This window comes from Cavia porcellus, unplaced genomic scaffold (assembly GCF_034190915.1).
Source record: "Cavia porcellus strain 051 isolate PalLab524CR breed Dunkin Hartley unplaced genomic scaffold, mCavPor4.1 scaffold_27, whole genome shotgun sequence".
NCBI lineage: Eukaryota > Metazoa > Chordata > Mammalia > Rodentia > Caviidae > Cavia > Cavia porcellus.
In genome coordinates this window covers 35,867,676-35,887,242 of record NW_026947510.1, presented here as the reverse complement: position 1 = coordinate 35,887,242, position 19,567 = coordinate 35,867,676, and the positions used below count along the sequence as shown (strand labels likewise).

Below are 19,567 nucleotides of genomic sequence, written 5' to 3'. Positions count from 1 at the left end.
GAAGAAAGCTACCCACCAACCAAGATTACTGGAACTAAAATGCTATGTGAGAAATAAACATTTACAGAATTAACTGATATTTTAGGGTTTACTTAGTGCAGAACTTAGCACGATCTTGATTAATATATAGAACATAAATTTATTTAATAATAAGAAAACTTTCTTGGCTTTCTTGTTTAAGGATACAAAATTATGAACACTGAAGTGTGCCCAGTATCACCTACTTCATACCCTCATTATCTAACTAAGCTTCACATTCTATGCCAATAGCCTGCCTTTGTTGCATCTGTATCCTCATTTTAATGCTAATCCAGTGCTACAGCCTTCAAATCTGCCACATTTTAGAAATAAGGGCAGCAAGATATTTTACCTTTGGCTATTTTTTAGTTCAGTGCCTTCTCATTTCCTCCTTTACCAAATTATATTTTGGCTTAAACTTTAAAAACTTCCACTTTCTGGATGAAAATGCATCCGTTTTGTTCATTAAATTCACACACATTTTCGCACTACTATGAAAAGTAGCCAATTTCACTTCTTTCATCCATCTGGTCAGTTTCCACAATCTGTATCAACTTTCTGCACAAGCTTCTTTATCTAGCAAATCATCTTAGTCATGCATGAAGAAGAAATATATACCTCTCTTCAGTGGGACAGTCCACCATCAGAATCTTCTCAGAAATGTCTGTCTTTCACCAGAATTTCAGGTATCTAGTTTTACTGATTAGTTTATGTTTTGTTTCTTGTTCTACAATGAGTCCAGGATGTTCCTTCCAATCTTGAGATAACCTACTTAAAATATGTCGAAATGAAACAAAGTAGAAGAATAGTAAGGATGGAAAAGAAGGCTGAATTTGCCAAATAAGTAGTTCTCTTTCTTCATCCCTCCAAGACAATTTCTGGATTGGATAACAGATGAAGGAAAGCATATTGTTTAATTATTTTACTTCTAACGTAGATTCTCTATAAATTATCTGGTAAGTACTAAGAAAGAAGAAATTATAAAACCTCATTGTTCTAAAGATGTCTCCTATAGTGATCCACTATGTCTGCAGTATTTAATATGCATTTTTTTGTTTTGTTTTTGTAACAAATCAGTAGAGACTAAAACTTTATTATTTTATGAAGCTCCAGGGATTAGAAGTTAAAATTAATTTTACTACATTCAAATCGAGGTTTTGGTAAAATTCTAGGAGAGGATCTATTGACTATCTTTTACTTTTCTAGAGCTTTACTTAGGGCTTGTCTTGGCTTTTAGCCCTTTCCTCCATCTTCAGATCAAGCAGCAAAACGTCTCCAGCTGTTCTCTGTTTCATCACTGAATCACACTCAATGCTTCTCATCTCCTGCATTTGATTGTGATGACCCAGATAATCCAGACTAATCTCCCTATCCCGAATCTTTAATTTAATGACATCTTTAGAACGTAGAAAATCTTACATTTTTCATTTTTTATCCTCAAAAATGTGCCAGGAAAATTTGTTTCTCATTCAGCATAAACATGCACTGTATTTTGATCATGTTCAAGTGAAACTAAAAAGGCTTGGGAAACATGACACACTATTTTTGTACTCAGAAGTTCAGTGTTGCTACATGGCTTGTGATAACCCATAAAACCTGTTCAAAACAGAATTTGCATAATTAGTTAATGACATTGTGATATTTTATGTAACAATTGGGGAGATACAATGCCAAATCCATTTAATTTTATATTTTCCAAACCAGATACATCCTGTTATAAATCTCATGAGAGTTTAAGCAAAGTTTCTCTCATGCTATTACAAATTCATGGCTTTAACAATTTTTCAGTAGGAATTTTCAAGGCTAATTTCTTGTATTATTCAATTTTATTATATTCCCACCCTCACCTGTCACACGCCTTTCCTCACCCAATTTCAGTGTTCTTGTTGAATTTTTTAGGAACATCGTGTACTGTGATGATGATTTCATGTATTTTCTGCATGGGCTTATTAACAACATCTATTTTCTTGGGAATCAAGTGTAAGTACAAAAGTGTATCTTCAAAATAAATACACACATGTGTTATTAGCTACATATATTGTATTTGTACTTATGTTTGTATCATGCATATAAAATTTCAGAATTTATAAGCACATGAAAAAATCAATTAAGAACTATCAATTGCATATAAACAATATAAAAAGGCTTCCCAATTTAAATTAGCGGATATTTATTTGACTTACCTCTGAGCACTTAATAACTTTCAATAATAAATTACATATTTTTTAAGTCAGATCTACTATTGTAGGTCATAGTTCTCTTTGGGAAAAATAATACAAAACATTACTTTCTTTATTTCATTCTTTTTCATCTGCAAACTTAAGGCTTTCTGCATGTTAAGAAAATCGTTTATCACACATGATGCTGACCCCATTAATTTTGTTCCAATTAAATAAGTCATGTCAGCAAGCAAAAGCATGTACTTTGAAAGGTCTCGGAACATGCCCTTCTGTTTATACTATATTTTTTTAAGTTGACATTTTTGGGTTACATCAATTTGTTTACTTTTCTTTTAGCCAAGGTAAAAATTTAAATATTTAAAGAAGCTAGGGAGCTTTATTTTGGCCATATTTATATGCTTTACTCCATTTTTATATTTACACTGCTATATTCCATTTAGTACAAATTGAAGACAAGTTGCCATGCTCAAAAGTGATTATACAGTAGAATGTCATAGAACTTTAGATTATAGGGAAAGAACTTAGAACCTCTAACTTAGGAATATAGTAATGGAAGTTATTGTTTTTATAATTTTCCTTTCTGATGTTGGCAAATAATTTCCTTAATCGTCATCTATCTACTGTAGAAATAGCTCTATGAACTTGGGATCTGAAAAGGAAACATTCAGATTTGTTTACACTAAGTAAGAAAGGTAGGTCTTACACACATGATGCTAGGAGCTTCTTTTTCTTTTGTGTCTTTACAGAAGTGTTTTAAGAACTACTATGACCTAAACCAGTATTTGCTACTTTGTCTGTCTCCTAAAATGAAATTTCACAGTCCAAAATGATATCCAAAATGGATATCAGAACTTCCAAGAATCATTCCTTCTCTACCATCCATTTTAAAAAATATTTTAAGCAAATTATAGTCCATTCTTAGAGATGTCTATGTAGTGAATATCCCCTTGTGAGACACTGAAAAATTTAATTCAAAGAGAACTAGTAGATAAGTCAATTAGCTTCTGATCATCTAGTGTATTTTGTAAAATATGAGGACGTTTAATGAAATATTGCTTTCATGACTCTACAGTGGATTTCCATAACGAACTCATGTTGCCTAAACCAAAGGCTACAGTTTAAATATTACTCCTGTATAATGAACTTTGGATTTTATTATCAATATTAACAAATAAATGAAATTTGAAGTTTAAAAACCATTTTCCATTAAAAACAAAATTAACTGGGGATACAGTATCTGGAAATTGTATTGTCTAATGAATGGAATATATAGAAATTAATCTATAGTTTTAATTTGCAATTATGAGATAGCAAAATATCAAACAGTACATGCTATTTTTATTAAAATATATTGTTACTATTCCATGTCCCCATTAATATGTGTTGTCTAGTACAGATGTAATTTTAGTTGTGTGTGTGTCTAGTCCACGAAATGTGTTTAGATAAACTATAACAATCATCTTACTAAGGAAATGATGAGTTATCTTAAATGGTATTAGTTAATTGTCATAGCAATATCATTTTTGGAAATTTTTGCTATCAATTAACCTGTACATTGAGATAAAAAGGATTGGAAAAATCCAAATTGTACGACTGATGAGAAGCCATTTAAAGAATTAATTGTGCACCACACTGTAGATTACCAAAGAAGCAGGGACAGAACCAGCTATCTATGCACTGACATGGAAATATCTTCATGGTAATTTGCTACAGAAAAAAGATCATTCCAAATAATATATTCATAGCATCATAATTTGAATAGTTTGATTTAAATAAAATATTTTCTTGAATTTACACAAAATAAGAATTTATTTATAAGAAACAAATACGAAAGGCAATAGGAGAAACAGACCAGAGGAAAATGGTGAAGCTAAGGTTTCAGCTAAGTAAGCTAAGTAATGTTTACTTGTGTTTTAATTTTTAAATAAGTTCAATCTAAGAATGTAGGATAAAAAATTTTTAAATTCCAAAAATAAAAATTGCATTTAAAGAAATGTCACTTTGATAAGGAGAAGCTATCTAGCAAATAGTGTGTTTAAGACTTAATGCTTTCTAGAAAATTGTTACAAAAGGAAGTTTTGCTTTCTTTCATTTTAGCTTAACAGATATAAATGTGAAATATAGAAATGTAAAACTATTTTTCCCTCAGCTTTTTTCCAAATATATTAGTTTTTAATTTTGTTGTTGTTATCAACATTTTGATTTGCCTATTTCTTCTCATATTCCTTATCAGTTAAGACCTTTTTTGAGGCAAGGTTAGTTACTATAACAGTACAGTGTTTAAGTAAAAAGTAGTTTACACTCTTCAAATATTCTGCTAAATAAGTAACTGCTTTACCTGCTGATTAAAAAATATGTAATAGCCAGTAGGCCTTGAGATATTAAAATCACATTTAAGATATTGCATTTGAATCATGTTCTATTTTAATAATGCATTTTCACTACAAGGAAATTAAAAGTGTTTGACTTGAACATTATAAATATATATGCATATATGTATTATACAGTAACTCATAAAACATGAAATCTTTATGTTCTTAATTAAAAGTCAAGCTAGAAGTAATGATATTTATGCTGTATAAGTTGTTAGTTTTTTTGTATCTAGCATTTTTTGTCAAAAAATGTCATTATTTTCCTTTCCTCATGTTATATATATATTGACTAGCATTATATTAGTATGTATCACTACAGTATATTTAAAAAGTAGATGTATGAATACAAATGTCACATTTGATACTTTTCATGAAAACTTCTATTGTAAGAAAACTACTGTATCAAAATTTATATTTAAATTATACATTTACAGATGTATAATTATATATATACATTTTTTGAAAAGTCAGGACAGTTCATACACAACTGCTTTCATCTTTCCTGTACAAACACAAATGCAGCCGTCTTTTCCAAGATCGAGGAACAAAATAAGTTTGTGAACCAAGATATCTCTGTACTTGAATGATAATTTTCAAATTAACTAGAATTAACTTCTACCTTTCCTGCTATTTTATCTTCCTGGCTACTCTATCATATTACTTACTTATGCTATTAAAACAAACAAACAAACAACAACAAAACTCCTCTTAGTGGACACAGTGATGCATTCCTCTAATTCCAGCTATGTGGGAGGTTGAAGCAGGACTGCAAGTTGGGAGTCACCCTGGGCAATTTAGCAAGACGTTGCCTTAAAATAAAATAAAATTAACTGGCAATACAGGTTAGTGGTAAAGCACTTACCTAATACGTGTGGGGCAAAATCCTCACACTAAAAAAAGAAAAAAGCTCTATAATTCAAAATATTTTCTAAAATATCAGGAAATTTTGCAAGTGTTTTCACTGTTTGCTTCATTTTTGTTTCTCTAATTCATCAATCAGATACAATGTATGGTATCGTAAAATAATTATGTATGTTATATTTCTATAAGTAATTACATTGCTTAGATTTCTCCTTTATTCTAAATTACTTACAACTTCCTCACTAATAAAGGTGAAATATTTTACTTCCCATTTAGAATGAAACTCAAAGAGAAGTGATATTTCCTTGTTTCTGGTCTTGTTACAGTTTCATGCAGAACCACCAGACAGTAAAAACCAAAGCAACAATAATTTGTAAGGAAATATATATATGTATATGTATATACACATATATCCTAAAAAGTGTTACATCAAAATTTAAAAAGTTTAAACTATATTTAAAATTCTTTTTTTGGTACCGGGGATCGAACTCATGCCTGCAAGCTTGCAAGGCAAACTCTTATGCCACTGAGCTAAATCCCCAGCCCCTAAAATTCTTAAAAGGGAGATGATTATATTTTAGTCTCTCAAGTGCAGTACTAGTAACAGGATGAGATAAATAATACGATTTTCTTTCTCTGGATAGATTTGAACCTTTACTAGTATAAAACAGTCTCATCCGCTGACAAACTTGAGACAAGCAAAGCATTCACAGGCTTTCTCTGGTCCATGGTTCTGAGCCAATCAGAAGATGGTAAAGCAATTAAGTGTTTTCTGTGCATGCTAACTGACCAGAAGTGGGGAAGGAGCAAAGTACTGAAACGAATTATATTCTTCTACACGTAAATTATATTCTTCCTTTTATAACAATATTCTTTATTAAGACCAGAGCCAAAATGTATCCAAGTTTCCCTTTAAGCAGAATTAACTGAATTTTAAGTGAACCAATCTTAATTAATATTCACTTCATTTGCATTTCTTTAATAATCCATGAATGTAAATGTTAACATGATGAGAGTGGAGTTGGCTACTGCAGTTATGAGAAATGGGTTCAGCTGCTCTCCACTGGGTTCCTTTTATTGACTTCCTCCCTCTTCTGGTTAAAAATGAAAGAAATCATTTCATAATTTTGCATTTATTTTGCTGTTTACCTAAGGAATCTGATTTCTACTTGAGACTTGGCAGACATGTATAATATAGTGGTTTAATTTACTAATTAATGTCCCTGAAGCCATTCTTTTTTTCTATATAACATGTCCATTTAATAACTGCTATATAATAAGATTAATATATCAGAGACTTATTTTAAACCAATTATATAAATCTCCATTAAGCCATTTCTGCATAGAAAGTGGAGGAGGCAGGACTTTTCAACCCAGAATTAATGAATATGGTCAGAAATGTCAGAATACAAACATGCAACAATGTATATTGTTGTAAACATACACGAATCATTTTTATATATTAGAAATGAGCACCAAAAGTGTAGTGCCATTTATATATGTTCAAAAAATGAAATATAAGGTATAAATCTAACAAAATATATATGAAATTTATATACTGAAAACTATATAATATTTTAAAAGAAATCAAAGATTGAAACAAGAAGATAGCAAGTATTAACATGAGAAAGACATCAGTTATCCTAAAGTTAATATATTTAAAAAAACACATGTTCTTTATTCATTCATTGGTTGATGAACATTTGGGCTGTTTCCAAGATTTAGCTATTATAAACTGTGCTGTTGTAAGATGGGTGTGCATATATCATTTTGGTGTGATGTTTTCAGTTCTAACAGGAAGATGCAAAGAAGGGGAATAGCTGGGTCAAATGAAACCTCTAGTTTTAGGTTTTTGAGGACTCTCCACACTGTAGAAATTCCCTATGATGAATGTGATCATTAGGCACGTCTAAAATGTGCCAATAAAGTTAATTAATTAAAAAAAATAACATTAATAGATTTAATACAACTTCTTTTAAGAACTGAGCAACATTTCTTAGAGAGATAATTTTATTATAAAACATGTACAAAGTCCAAAAAATTAAATAATTAAAATTAGAGTGTTGTAGGAAGAAGCAATATACTTGATTTTGAAATTTACCATGTAGTTGTATTAATAAAGGCTGTATGTATTAGTAGAGATACAGACACAGAAATAAAATATAGTAGGCAATCTATAAATTGACCTATAAATACACCAATTGATTTTTGACATAGGTCCAAACTTGTTACAATGGAAAATAGCCTTTTCAGTAGATATTGGTGAGTAAATTGGGAACTCTATTGGTAAAGCTAAAACAAAGACAAAAAATACTTTCAATATAATTCACACATTACACAAAAAATTAATTCAAAATAAATTGTACTCTCATTGTAAATCATACCACTATAAAATTTTTAGCAAATATAAGAGAAAGTCTGAAATACTTAAGGGCAATTAGGTTTTTGGATTTGATATGAAAGAATATTTTAATAGAGGAAAAAGCAATAATCTCTACATACTTCAATACTTTTTGAGACAATGTCTGACTGTGTGGTACAGGATGGCCTTGAATTCACTAGGTAACCCAGGCTGACCTTGAACTCATGGCAATCCTCCTGCCTCAGCCTCTCATGTGTTAGTATTACAGGCATAGGCCACCATGTCTGGCTACTTCAATATTAAAAATTTTCACACCATTAAAAAGAAAAAAAGACGTTACAGATGGAGGAAATGCTTACAAACCATACATTCCAACATGAACTAGAATCTAGAGTTCATAAAAACTCAACAGTGAGACATCCATCCAACTAGAAAATAGAAAAAAAGACATTTCTCTAAAGAACATATAAAAAGATCAAATAAGCATAAAAAATGTGTTCAGCATTTTTAGGCATTAAGGAAAAGTAAATCAAAACTACAATGAGACATCACTGCACACCTATCATAAAGCTAAAGATAAAAACTCGTGACAATTTTAAATGCTTATAAGGCACAGAGACTCTGGATCACTCATACATTCCTGGTGGAATGTCAAATGGTACAGTTACGCTGGAAGATAATGTGGTATTTCCTAACAATCTGAACTCAATACCTCCTTACAATTCAGTTTTACTTTTGAACATTTACCCTCAAAGAAATGACAGTTTGTTTTCCCTAAGACCTATAGATGCGTGAAAATAGCAGCTTCATTTGTAATGAGAAAAACTAGAAAACTGCCTAGATGTCCTTTAGTGGATGATAATCCATATTTTAAAAAATCTAACTAACAATAAAAATGAATCAGATATTTACTTTTACAGAAAAATCTCCAAAAAATTATTCTGACTTTAAACTGCAAATTATAAGGAGTCATACCATTATAATACCATTATAATGAAAAAATTGTAGAACTAGGATAAATATTAATGATCCACAAGTGTTAAGAAGAAATGAGGCAAAAGGCAGTGGGTGTGACATGTTGAAGGACAGTATAATGGTGATGGAGAAGCTGTGTGCCTTATTCATATCAATATCAATGGCATGCTTGTAATATAGAACTATAATTCTGCAAAGTGTTACTATTTTCTAGTTGAATAACTGTGCAAAGAATAGATGAAATCATTCTTCATTATTTCTTGCAGGCTGCAAGTGAAAATAATTACTTCTTTAAAAAGACAGGAAACTTGTGTGATTGATATGTTAATTATCTACCTAGGCGTCTTACTGCATGAATAAGTGTATTAAATTGTACTCTTGAAATCAGGTTCCGATTACACCGTAATAAAGTTTTAACAAATTTCAACAGCAATAACTTGCTTCACCCTTCATCAAAAGTGAATTCAATAAATCCTTTACATTCAAGAGTAAGTTAATGAAATAGAAGATAAAGAAGTAATATACAGAAATAAAAATGCATCATGAAGTTAATAAAAACAAAAAAAAAAATGAAACAGAAGATACAACAGAAATATTAGCCTGTATATTACTAGATCCTAAAGTAGAGGAGAGAAAGTTGTATAAAAATAATATTACAATATTTTGGGTAAAACTTTTCCAAATTTGATTTAAAACATTAATTTGCAAAATAAAAAATTCTATGAGGGCTAGGGGTATAGCTCAGTGACACTGTGCCTTCTGGGTAAATACAAGGTCTTGAGTTCAATTCCTGGTTCAAGAAAAAGTTCTATAAGCCCCAGTAAGATAAAGAAAATCAATATTCATATTAAAAAATATTTAGTAGAATAGAAATAGGCAGACACTTTATACCATGAAATTTATTTTCTAAAAATTTGTAAAGTAAAACCCACAAAATTTCATGACAAAAGAAAAGAGAATAACAGTAGTTAATGCACTGTGTATCATCTTCAAAGTATTTGCTGAGTAGGAGACATAGATCTAAATATTCTTACAAAGAAGAAACAGATAATAACACTGAAACTTTTTATTGAAAGTTTAGGAAGCTAGTTAAAATAGCAAAAAATAACAGAAGTATCAGAAATAGAAACAAATTATAAAACAAAAATAATTAGGAATATGTCACATTGACATATAAACATAATTAAAACAGAAGTCTAAGTAGTTTATTAGAAATTTACAGTGAGTCAAAGCGAGCAAATAAAAGTATAGAGCAAAGAGAAGTTATTCAATAATTGACAGACAACTGTGTAGATGACTAGGGGAAATGTAGAAGTTATATCTTAAAATTTGCCACACAAAAATTTCAACAACTATAAAATATGATTGTAAAAGTGCACTTACAAAAGTGTACTCTTACATACAAAGTATTTTCTAAAAGTGGCTCAGAAAACATGGGATCATAATGAAATAAATTGTCACAAAGCCAAAACAAACAAACAAACAAAAATCCTGGGAAATATAACTCTCACTTCATATAAAAATGCAGCTTCACGATATTTAAATGTATCAACAGTGAGAGTAACAGAGTTGGTTGCTAAAGGAGACTCATGGAACTCAAAATGACTGTCCTGATAAATCCAGTTTACTACAAGATAAAAATGCAATTTAACAACAGCATTTAATAAAGATACTCTCTGCCGAAGTCCATCTCAGTAGCAGAGCTCTGTACCCTTCTCCGGTGACCTCTCATGACACAGTTCTGTCTTTTAGAGGGAATCCGTGGCACGTACAAATGACATCTTGATTCCAGAGAGCCCCAAATGGAATATCACTAAGAATATTTTATATTTTGCTGATCACAGAGTCAAAATTTTGCTGAGGCAAGGTACCCTGCCTAGGCAGCAGAATTCTCTGAGGGTCTCATTATTACCAGGGACAAATCATCTATTGTATTGTCATCAATAAATAATGCTGACAAATTAGTATAATTCAGCCTTCAAATTCTCACAGCCGTGATTACAAAGCTACACTGTTAACCAATGTGTCTCAAGCCTTGTCTGAAAATTAGTGCCACGTGCAACTCCAGAAATACCTCCACTGATTCTAGCCTGGTTGAAATTAATTCTCACAGAACAATACAATGATAAAAGAAAGACCAAAAACCCAATGGTGAGAAATTATAGAAGATATAATCATATACTTTATAACAAATAAAATACATCTGACTCATTATGTGAAAATAATTTTAATCTCAAACATAAAGATAACTGCAGATTCAGATGATATTGAGCTAATGTGCAATAGCATTTTTGGAGGGCAGTTTGGAAATATATAATATAATTTACATACACACTTTGATCTAGAAACTTGTCTTAAAAATATACTTGCACATGTGTAAAACATGTTAAAGCTAAGATATTTAGTCACTCATTTTTGTAATACAAAAACATTATAAATAACCCAAAAGGTGATAGAAAAGTTCTATAGAAATCATGATACAATCATTCAGTGGAATTCTACATGGTTATAAGAAAAGAATGACCAAAAGCTCTGTATGTACTGATATGGAAATAGGACCAAAATATATTTTAAGCAGTAGAAGTACACACTACACATGCATATTGTTACCATCTGTGTAAAGGGAAGACAGAGAAATTTATATTCATTGGTTTGTAAAACTAAAGTTACCTTTGGAAAAAAATTGTAAAAGTTGTTAAAACTTTCTGCTCTGCAGGAAAGAAACTGAGTAAACAGATGTAAAAAGACGGTAAAGGAAACTTTTTCTCTGCTAGGTAGAACTTGATTCTTAAAGAGTGTAAATTTTAAATAAAAACTTAGATATGCACATTCAAGTCTCAAAGGTAGTCAGTCAGTAGCCTATAGTTTTCCTTAGTCTACATTGAAGGATTACTTTGTTATGAAATTTCAATATTTTCTTAAGAGGAATGTGATTGTCTTTAGTGTTCCAGGCATCTGCTACCATAATGAAGCAACAAGAAAAACTCATCCAACAGAACAGAGAATGGTTGGACTTTATACAATGTAAGAAAACTCATGCCCTTCAGAGGAAATACTGACAAAACTTAGGGTGAAACTCTTTCAGTTTGGGTAATTCTTTATATATATATATATATATATATATATATATATATATATATACATACACATATATATATGTATATGTGTGTGTGTGTGTATCTGTGTTCATCATGGAGATGTAAACATCTGCACCAATTCCTCAAAAGAAACATCATCACCTCTTTTGTTCTCTGAAAAAGTTTTAGTCAAGATTTTTATCATAAGGAGAACAAATGTTGCTCACTCTTCAGTCTTTCTCATGTTTTTAAATAGTGTGTGGAAAACACTGAAGTTCCAAAACATAAAGCCAAACAAGAAACAGTGCTAAACGCCAAGGTGAGATGTGTATTATTAGCAAGCAAAACTTAAAAGGTAATGTTTTATTTTATTCAGTCACTCTAATTATGTGTATCTTTAATTCTAGTTCCAACTCCCTGAGTATTTTTCATTTAGATATTACTTTATATTCAAGTTTAGATAATTGTTTGAGCAGAAAATGGTTGTGAAAAAAGAACTAAGTTACTAACACATGCAATATTCAGCTCTTTTTAAAGCCTTTATGAGGGCTGGGGATTTAGCTCAGCAGGCATAAGTGCCTGCCTTGCAAGCAGGCACTCGTGAGTTCAATCCTTGGTACCGATAAAAAGGAAAAAGAAAAAAACAAAACAAAACAAAAAAAGGCCTCTATGAAGTTAGAATTCTAATGTTAGAATTCCTCAGTCTTTGCCTTTTATAATCCTTACAAACATTTTAAACATAAAACAGTATTTCTACTTGTATTGTTTGTCAAGCATTCCATGGTTACTTAATGAGCATTTACTAATACTTACACATATGATTTAGATAATTAAAATCCCTTTAATGGACCATTTAAACAATATAGTTCCTTCTGACCGACAATCGATCAAGTACTTGTTTTAAGAATCACTGTATCCACAACAGTGTTTATAAAAATAACAGGCTGTTGTAAGCACGAGTTAGAGCTCTCCCAGAGCCATGAATGTTAAATCCCAAGACAGTATGCATTACGGAGACCTACGAACCCCAACGCATTCTCCAATCCTTTAAATACCATTCTCAATGCTGTATTATAACTTCCGCAATGTTCAAGTAATGGATTAGCATGGATCCCAACCCAGGAATATCAAAGAGCATTAAATAACTCAGCCTCTGGGCCACGGGAACTACAAATGAACTGTCTGACCCTAAATCGAGGGCCACTTTTTTTTTTTTTTTTTTTTTTTTTTTGTCTTTTTCGTTTTTTTATCCGTACCAGGGATCGAACTCACGACTGCCTGCTTGCAAGGCAGGCGCTTATGCCGCTGAGCTAAATCCCCAGCCCCGAGGGCCACTTTTTAAAAACAGCAGTTTTGGATTTTTCAGTATATTTCCCTCCATGAATTGTGCCAAAACCGCTTGGTCAGATCTAGCTCTTCTGTTCCCTTTTGTGTCTTTAGCCTTCTTTCTTTTGTAACTATCTTTTGTTTTAAAACAAGTTCCTTAAAACTTCTTGCACATTAATACAACTTAATTATATCAAAGTCCAAAATAAGCATGTTGTTCACTTACATTCTTTGTAATTATTTATTCTTTATTAGTATAAATTTGTGATACATAATGTTTACACCTATCATAAGGAGCTGGTGCGTGTACAAAGCACATCTTAATTCTTTTTTTGTCCCCTTTCCCTCTCATTTTTCTATGTTCCAACCCTTGGTCTCCTTCCCATTCTATTTCCCTTTTTTTTTTTTTTTTTTTTTTTTAGTTCTTTTATTTTTCCCATCCTGTTTCCTTTACCCTTTTCCTCATTCTCTTTATCCACCTCTTGTTTTCCTTCCCATTTGAAGACAATCTCCTTACTTCCTATTATCAATCTTTTATTTTGCTCTTTATATTTTGGGTTTCTTATATAAAGGAAACCACACAATATTTAAGCTCGTGTATCTGATTTATTTTACTCAATATTATAGACTCAAGGTGCATCCATTTATATAAGAATACATCTAATTTATTTGTGTCAGAGCAATAGTCCATTGTGTATAATTACATTTTCCCCATTCACCTGTTGATAGGGCATTTCCAACATTTAATTATTATAAATTGTGTTGTTATAAATATGAATATTTATTTACTCCCATAATGTGATGACTTTTAACTCTTTTAGGAAGATATCTAGAAAGGCAATAGTTGGTTCAAATGGAATTTCTAGTTTTAGTTTTAGTTTTGTGAGGAATCCCACAATATGTGGTTTATTATTCAGCCCACCTAATGATCAGTACATTTCTTGCTAAACTGAGGCAGTAAGATTTTCAGGCATGAAATACTAAGAAAACAAGAGCAGATTGTAAATTTAAAGAATGAAATGATGGATAAAACTTGAAAATTCAGATCAATTTTTATATAAGGTGAAGGATTTGGATAAACATATCTCCAAATCAACTCTAACTTGAATCAACACTTTGAAAGCTATGGCAGGTAAGAATCGTTATATAAATTGCATTGCATTCACCTTTGGAGAAGCTGGAATTGATAAATATACGGGGAATTCGTGAATATTGTTAGGAGTTTTGAGTGTAGTTATTCTGGGTAAATACTGGTATTTTACAATGATGATAATAACGTAAATGTTTATATTCAAAGCCCATAACTGTAGCCCTTGTCCATACAACTGGATTCAGAATGGAGAAAGTTGTTATCATGTTTTTGAGAACCAGAAAATTTGGCATTCTAGTAAAGAAGATTGTTTGAAGGACGGTTCCAGTCTTCTACAAATAGACAGCAAAGAAGAAATGGTAAACATTGTTTTATGTTCTTATTCTGAAAATACAAACACTGTGTTTCTTATTAAAAGAAAGAGTAGATTATCATAAGACAGACTCTCAGTATTCTATCGCAGTAGTATATTTACTGAAGTTCACTTTTAAGGGATCCAAGTAAAATGTATGGTTTATTTTCTTTTTAGTGGGAGAAACAGCAAACAGGTCAGACTTTCAGAAATCAAGAAGAAGATACTGGGTCTATGTCCTAAAAAGGGAGGGGGGGGTAAGGAATATTATTCTATGACACTCTAATCTACTTTAAACTATACCACATAATAACTGTATGTATGTTTTTAAATGCATAACTTTCAATATTGTAGGGAAGTACAATCATTTTTACAATTGTAATCAGGAAAAGAGCATAGAAATATAAAAACTGAAGTGCTATCATGAAGTTAACATTTCCAATAAAAATAAGTATTGGAAAAATAAATTTTTAATTGGCATTAAGCCTAGTTTACAAACACCTTAACAAATAAACAATATCATGTTTATCTAAAAGTATTCCACCCATAAATAAGAGTAGAACAAAATGCACAATTGCACATTTTGATCATATGAAGTATACATAGCTGCTGTATTCAGTAATTAGTTCATTTCTACAAGATTAATGGAAAAACAATTTGTTGAAGATGTAGACTTGAACTAAATTTTTCAAATTATGGGTTCATAAAATTATTTTCTTTGCAAATTTGATGATAAAAGTTAGAAATGTTTCCTCCAATAAAATGTTTCTAATTAAATTTCCCCTGTAATGTAATCTCCTAGACTATTTCCCATACCAAAGTATAGTGGAAAAGAGTGGTATTTGTGATGTAGGATGCTATGGATGATTTTACTACTAATAAAGAACAGTGTAACAATTCATCTTGTTTTTATACATGCTATCTATCAGATACTGGATTTGCTGAAAAATTAATTTCATACCAGAGTCCTATTTTTTTCCAGAGTCATTAATACCACACTGATTACATTAAGATAGAAAAGGGTCTGTAAAATATATTCCTGCTTTTTAAATACCATCTCTTTCTCCAGCATTGCATTCAAGTTCTCATTAATTTCTGACTAGTAAAATTTCAGGATATTTTGAGGTAGTTTCAGTATGTGGTTCAGGCTGATCTTGAACTCATTTTGTAGCCCAGGCTGGCCTCAAACTCACAGCAATCTTCCCTTTTCAGCCTCCCTAATGCTGGAATAACAGGCATGTGCCACCACGCCCAACAATTTCAGGCTTTATATTTCAGAGTGGCCTTGTTTACTGTTTCTTTCTTTTCACAGTGCAGGTTTTGTTTCTTACAGGATTTTATCAACAGCATCTTGCAGAAGGTCAAAGCTGGCTCTGAGTACTGGGTGGAACTGTCTCAGGATGGACTCAGGGGACAATGGCTTTCGCAAGATGGCTCCTCTCCTTCTCCTGAGCTGTAAGTCTAAGAGAAATGTTACAAGGAAAACTAGAAAAATAAGACAATCCAAACATTTATTTTCTACAAGTTTTATAGGTTGTTATCTATTATAATGGAAATATAACAGAAAGGAAGTTTCAGACCTTCTAAATTTTCTTCCTTCCAATCCTCTCTTACTATTGTGCTCTAAACAGTTCACACCCAACTTTTGAGTGTCTAAGTGAGCAATATGTAATTGTGAAGTGCATTTCCTTTCTATCACTTGATGCCTAGGGACCTCTAAGAAAAAGAAATTGTAACAATTACTAAGGAATTTCCATAATAAGCTTTTCAGCTAAAATTAAAAGGACTAATTAAGAATCAAGTGAATTTAGTCCAAAGATTGCACATGTATTTTGTTTGCATTATAAGCTACTTGTAACATATTTTTATTGAGAACAAAATTGAGCTATTATTGAACAAAGAAGATAAAAACATAGGGAGGTGCCATCTTAAAAGAAAATAAAACAAGAAGCATTTCTCATGAGTCTCTTTCAAAAACATCACTGTCACTCTCAACTCTAACCTCAAATATTTTGACTTGTTTTTCCAGATTGCAAATAAAGAGAACCCAATCAATTAGCCAGGTCTGCAGATACATCAGAGATAGCTCCCTTTTCTCCACTAATTGCAGCTATTTGAAATACTTCATCTGTGAGAAGGAAGCATTAAGATCTCCTGTTTGAAGGCAATTGTTCAAAGTGATGCCTCTTTTGCACTGATATTTGGGAAAAGCACTTGGAAAACCTGCCACAGAAAAACGTAACAGCAAATACAGAAGTAAACTGATATTTGTGGGAGCTGTGAAGCCGACTTTTTTGGGACTCAAAACATGCTTTTGTATGTATTCCTGGAAATATTTGTCAATACTTTCCTAAGCTTCAATTGATATTGTTCAAATTGCCAAGAGTAAAATTGATTTACAGTTACAATGGACCAAATCCTGATACACTGAGAATGATGTAAATAAAATAGTTAATCCTGTCCTTTTAAAAAAAATTCTAGAGTAACTACAAATGCCACACACAGAAACCTATGTGTCATTAGGGGAGGTGGTACATTTATAGCTGGTTGATTTTTTAAAAACAGATAAGTAAATGAAACTGGTCTTCCAAATTTATTGTCTTCCACATCTTTGTGTATGTTTCCTAAGCTTGCAGGTATTATATATATTATTGGATTGCCAGAGTGAGAGGGCCAGAGATAGGGATTTCCAAACCCGAAAGAAAGAAGGTTTCTGTCTGCAGTCTCAGATTGTTTTCTTTTCAAGACTGCTGAGTCCCGCTGGAGAAGTGAATATCTAAAACATGACATAAGTGGAAAAGTATTTGGGATGCAAGTCCCAGCACGTCCCACAGTGAAGGACAGCTGTGAGCTTCCTTCTTGCCCTCTGTCCATACCCGCCCCTCACAAATCAAAGGGCTCACCGTTTGCACTCCCAAAGTGAGCAGCCCACAACTGTGTTTCTTAATGCTCCAATTTCCACATTAAAAAATAATGTTAGTAATTATTCCAAAATTTGTTTGAGAGTTAAATCAGGAATATAATGTAAGTGGTTGAGATGGTGTCTTGTACCCATTTGGGCATTGTATCAGTGCTTGTGATTATTATTTGGAGTAAATCATTAATCATCTCTAGGAATCAAGCTTACTTGTATATTCCAGGCAAACACAGAACCTTATTTCTGCTTACACTGCAGGTAACATTTTTATGTAAACTGTCAGCAGTCTGTTTTAAAGTTAGTGAATTGTCCTCAAATAACTCTTCTAAAAATTCCTGTTCATAGTTCATAGGGTCATTAAAACTCAGAGTATCTTTATTCTAAGTGACAGTTGATATGCAAGTGTTCACTAAGTGTTATATTTCCCACTAATATCCTATAAGCAGAGCAATGCCTCAGCAATGCTGTGCCCTCTGTAGATATTTGCTAAAGTCTATATAATTGTATTTGATCCTTTGTCTCTCAAAAGAAATAGCTGATATATATTGGGTTATCATTTTTTTCTTCCTTCATTGAAAACATCTCTTATATAAATCAAAATCTAATTCACTAAGGTAGCAGATCATTCAAATGAAATGAAAAATATTTTGGCCTAACTGTCTCTTTACCATAGGAAAAGTCCTGTAAGAATGGGAAGAGGATATCTTTTTGTTTTGTTTTGTTTCATTGTTTTTTAATTTACCTTGGAATTGGAGTTTAAATAGTATCAACAAAATAAATTTCTTTAGTGTTCTGTTGTTCCTTACCAAGTAAAATAGTCCCCCCACAAACAAAACAAAAACAATGTAAGTTAGCTCCTGTGTTTGGTTTTCACAGATGGGAGCTAAATATAATAATGTATAATAAAGGAGGAAACCACAGCGATTTTTAGTAGTAAAGACCCTTTGTCTGTAAGATTCTTCAAAGTATCGTCATGGACCTATGTTTAGAGAAAGAATAGGAAGTATCTACAATTCTTCTTAGAAAAAGTACAATGAAACAAAGATAAACATCCTCTATCTGATACCAACCAGCCCATAGGCATGCTGTATTTACAAGTTACAATTGTATCTACAATGCAACTGATAGGAGTTCCTATAAATTTCCTCAGCAATAAAGTTGCTTCCACAGATGTTATGGATATGATAGTTTTCCCTGCTGGTTGTTTTGACCCAGGTTCCCAAGAGTTTTTAAAGGCAGTTAGCACTGAGATAACTAGTTTTATATCCCATCCTTAATTGGATATTTTTGGTCCATCTCATTTAATATAATATTTCAAGAATCCTTCTATGGAGGATTTGTTTTCTAAACCATAAGCCTGGTCCTGAAACACAATGCTAAACTCTTATAGGTGGTTAATAGTTTGCTTTCATCCAGCAAATAAAAGCTCCCCATTACTCTTCTTGCACTTCCTGCTGTTACAGGACTCTGAGCTGCTTCCTGTTGATAAGTCCTCAGAGCAGATTTAATATCCTCAGGAAGAGAAAGGGTTCATTGTGTACTCTGGGGAACTCGGTTCCACCAGGAAAGGGCTTGTTCCTTGTATAACTTTTCCTGCAATTTGTTCTGAATTATTTGCACACAGAAAAACCTGTAAGAGAGTCTACTGATGCCTCAAAACCAATTCATGTTTCACCTTTCTGATTCTCAACTGCAAATGGTTCTCGGCGCATCGTATTTTCTGTTCATTTATGACTATTTCTCATATTTAAAATTTTAGTTAAAAATTAAATGAAAATTTTTCATTGATCATTTCCTATATTTAAATTTTTGAAAAATATGTGAAGAAAATATGCCATACTCTCTTTCCATTCTGAAATGTTTGTTCATAAAGCAATTCATATTGAGAATTTTATGGTACAGACAAGGGAATTAAGGGCAAAGACAAAGTTCAAGAAAAGAATGTCTGATAAAAGGTAATTTTTTTTCTTCTTGCCATCTAAAATGACACTTTCTTTCATGCCCCAGATTTGGAGCATGAATGCTATTGACCATGCC

The 19,567-nt window shown here is 31.7% G+C and overlaps 1 protein-coding gene across 2 annotated transcripts; it reads left to right on the top strand.

Annotated features, from left to right (window-relative positions):
- Window positions 1–528: 528 nt before the first annotated feature.
- On the top strand, window positions 529–18,454 carry Clec9a (C-type lectin domain containing 9A). 2 transcript variants are annotated; one of them, XM_013152943.3, is made up of 6 exons: window positions 529–704; window positions 1,918–1,998; window positions 11,712–11,792; window positions 14,469–14,620; window positions 15,947–16,068; window positions 16,643–18,454. In XM_013152943.3, exons 1-6 carry the CDS (start codon window positions 614–616, stop codon window positions 16,773–16,775), a joined length of 660 nt encoding a protein of 219 aa, XP_013008397.1. In that variant the 5' UTR covers window positions 529–613; the 3' UTR covers window positions 16,776–18,454. The 2 variants fall into 2 exon arrangements, with proteins under 2 accessions (XP_013008397.1, XP_063094295.1); XM_063238225.1 differs by lacking the exon at window positions 11,712–11,792.
- Window positions 18,455–19,567: the final 1,113 nt, after the last annotated feature.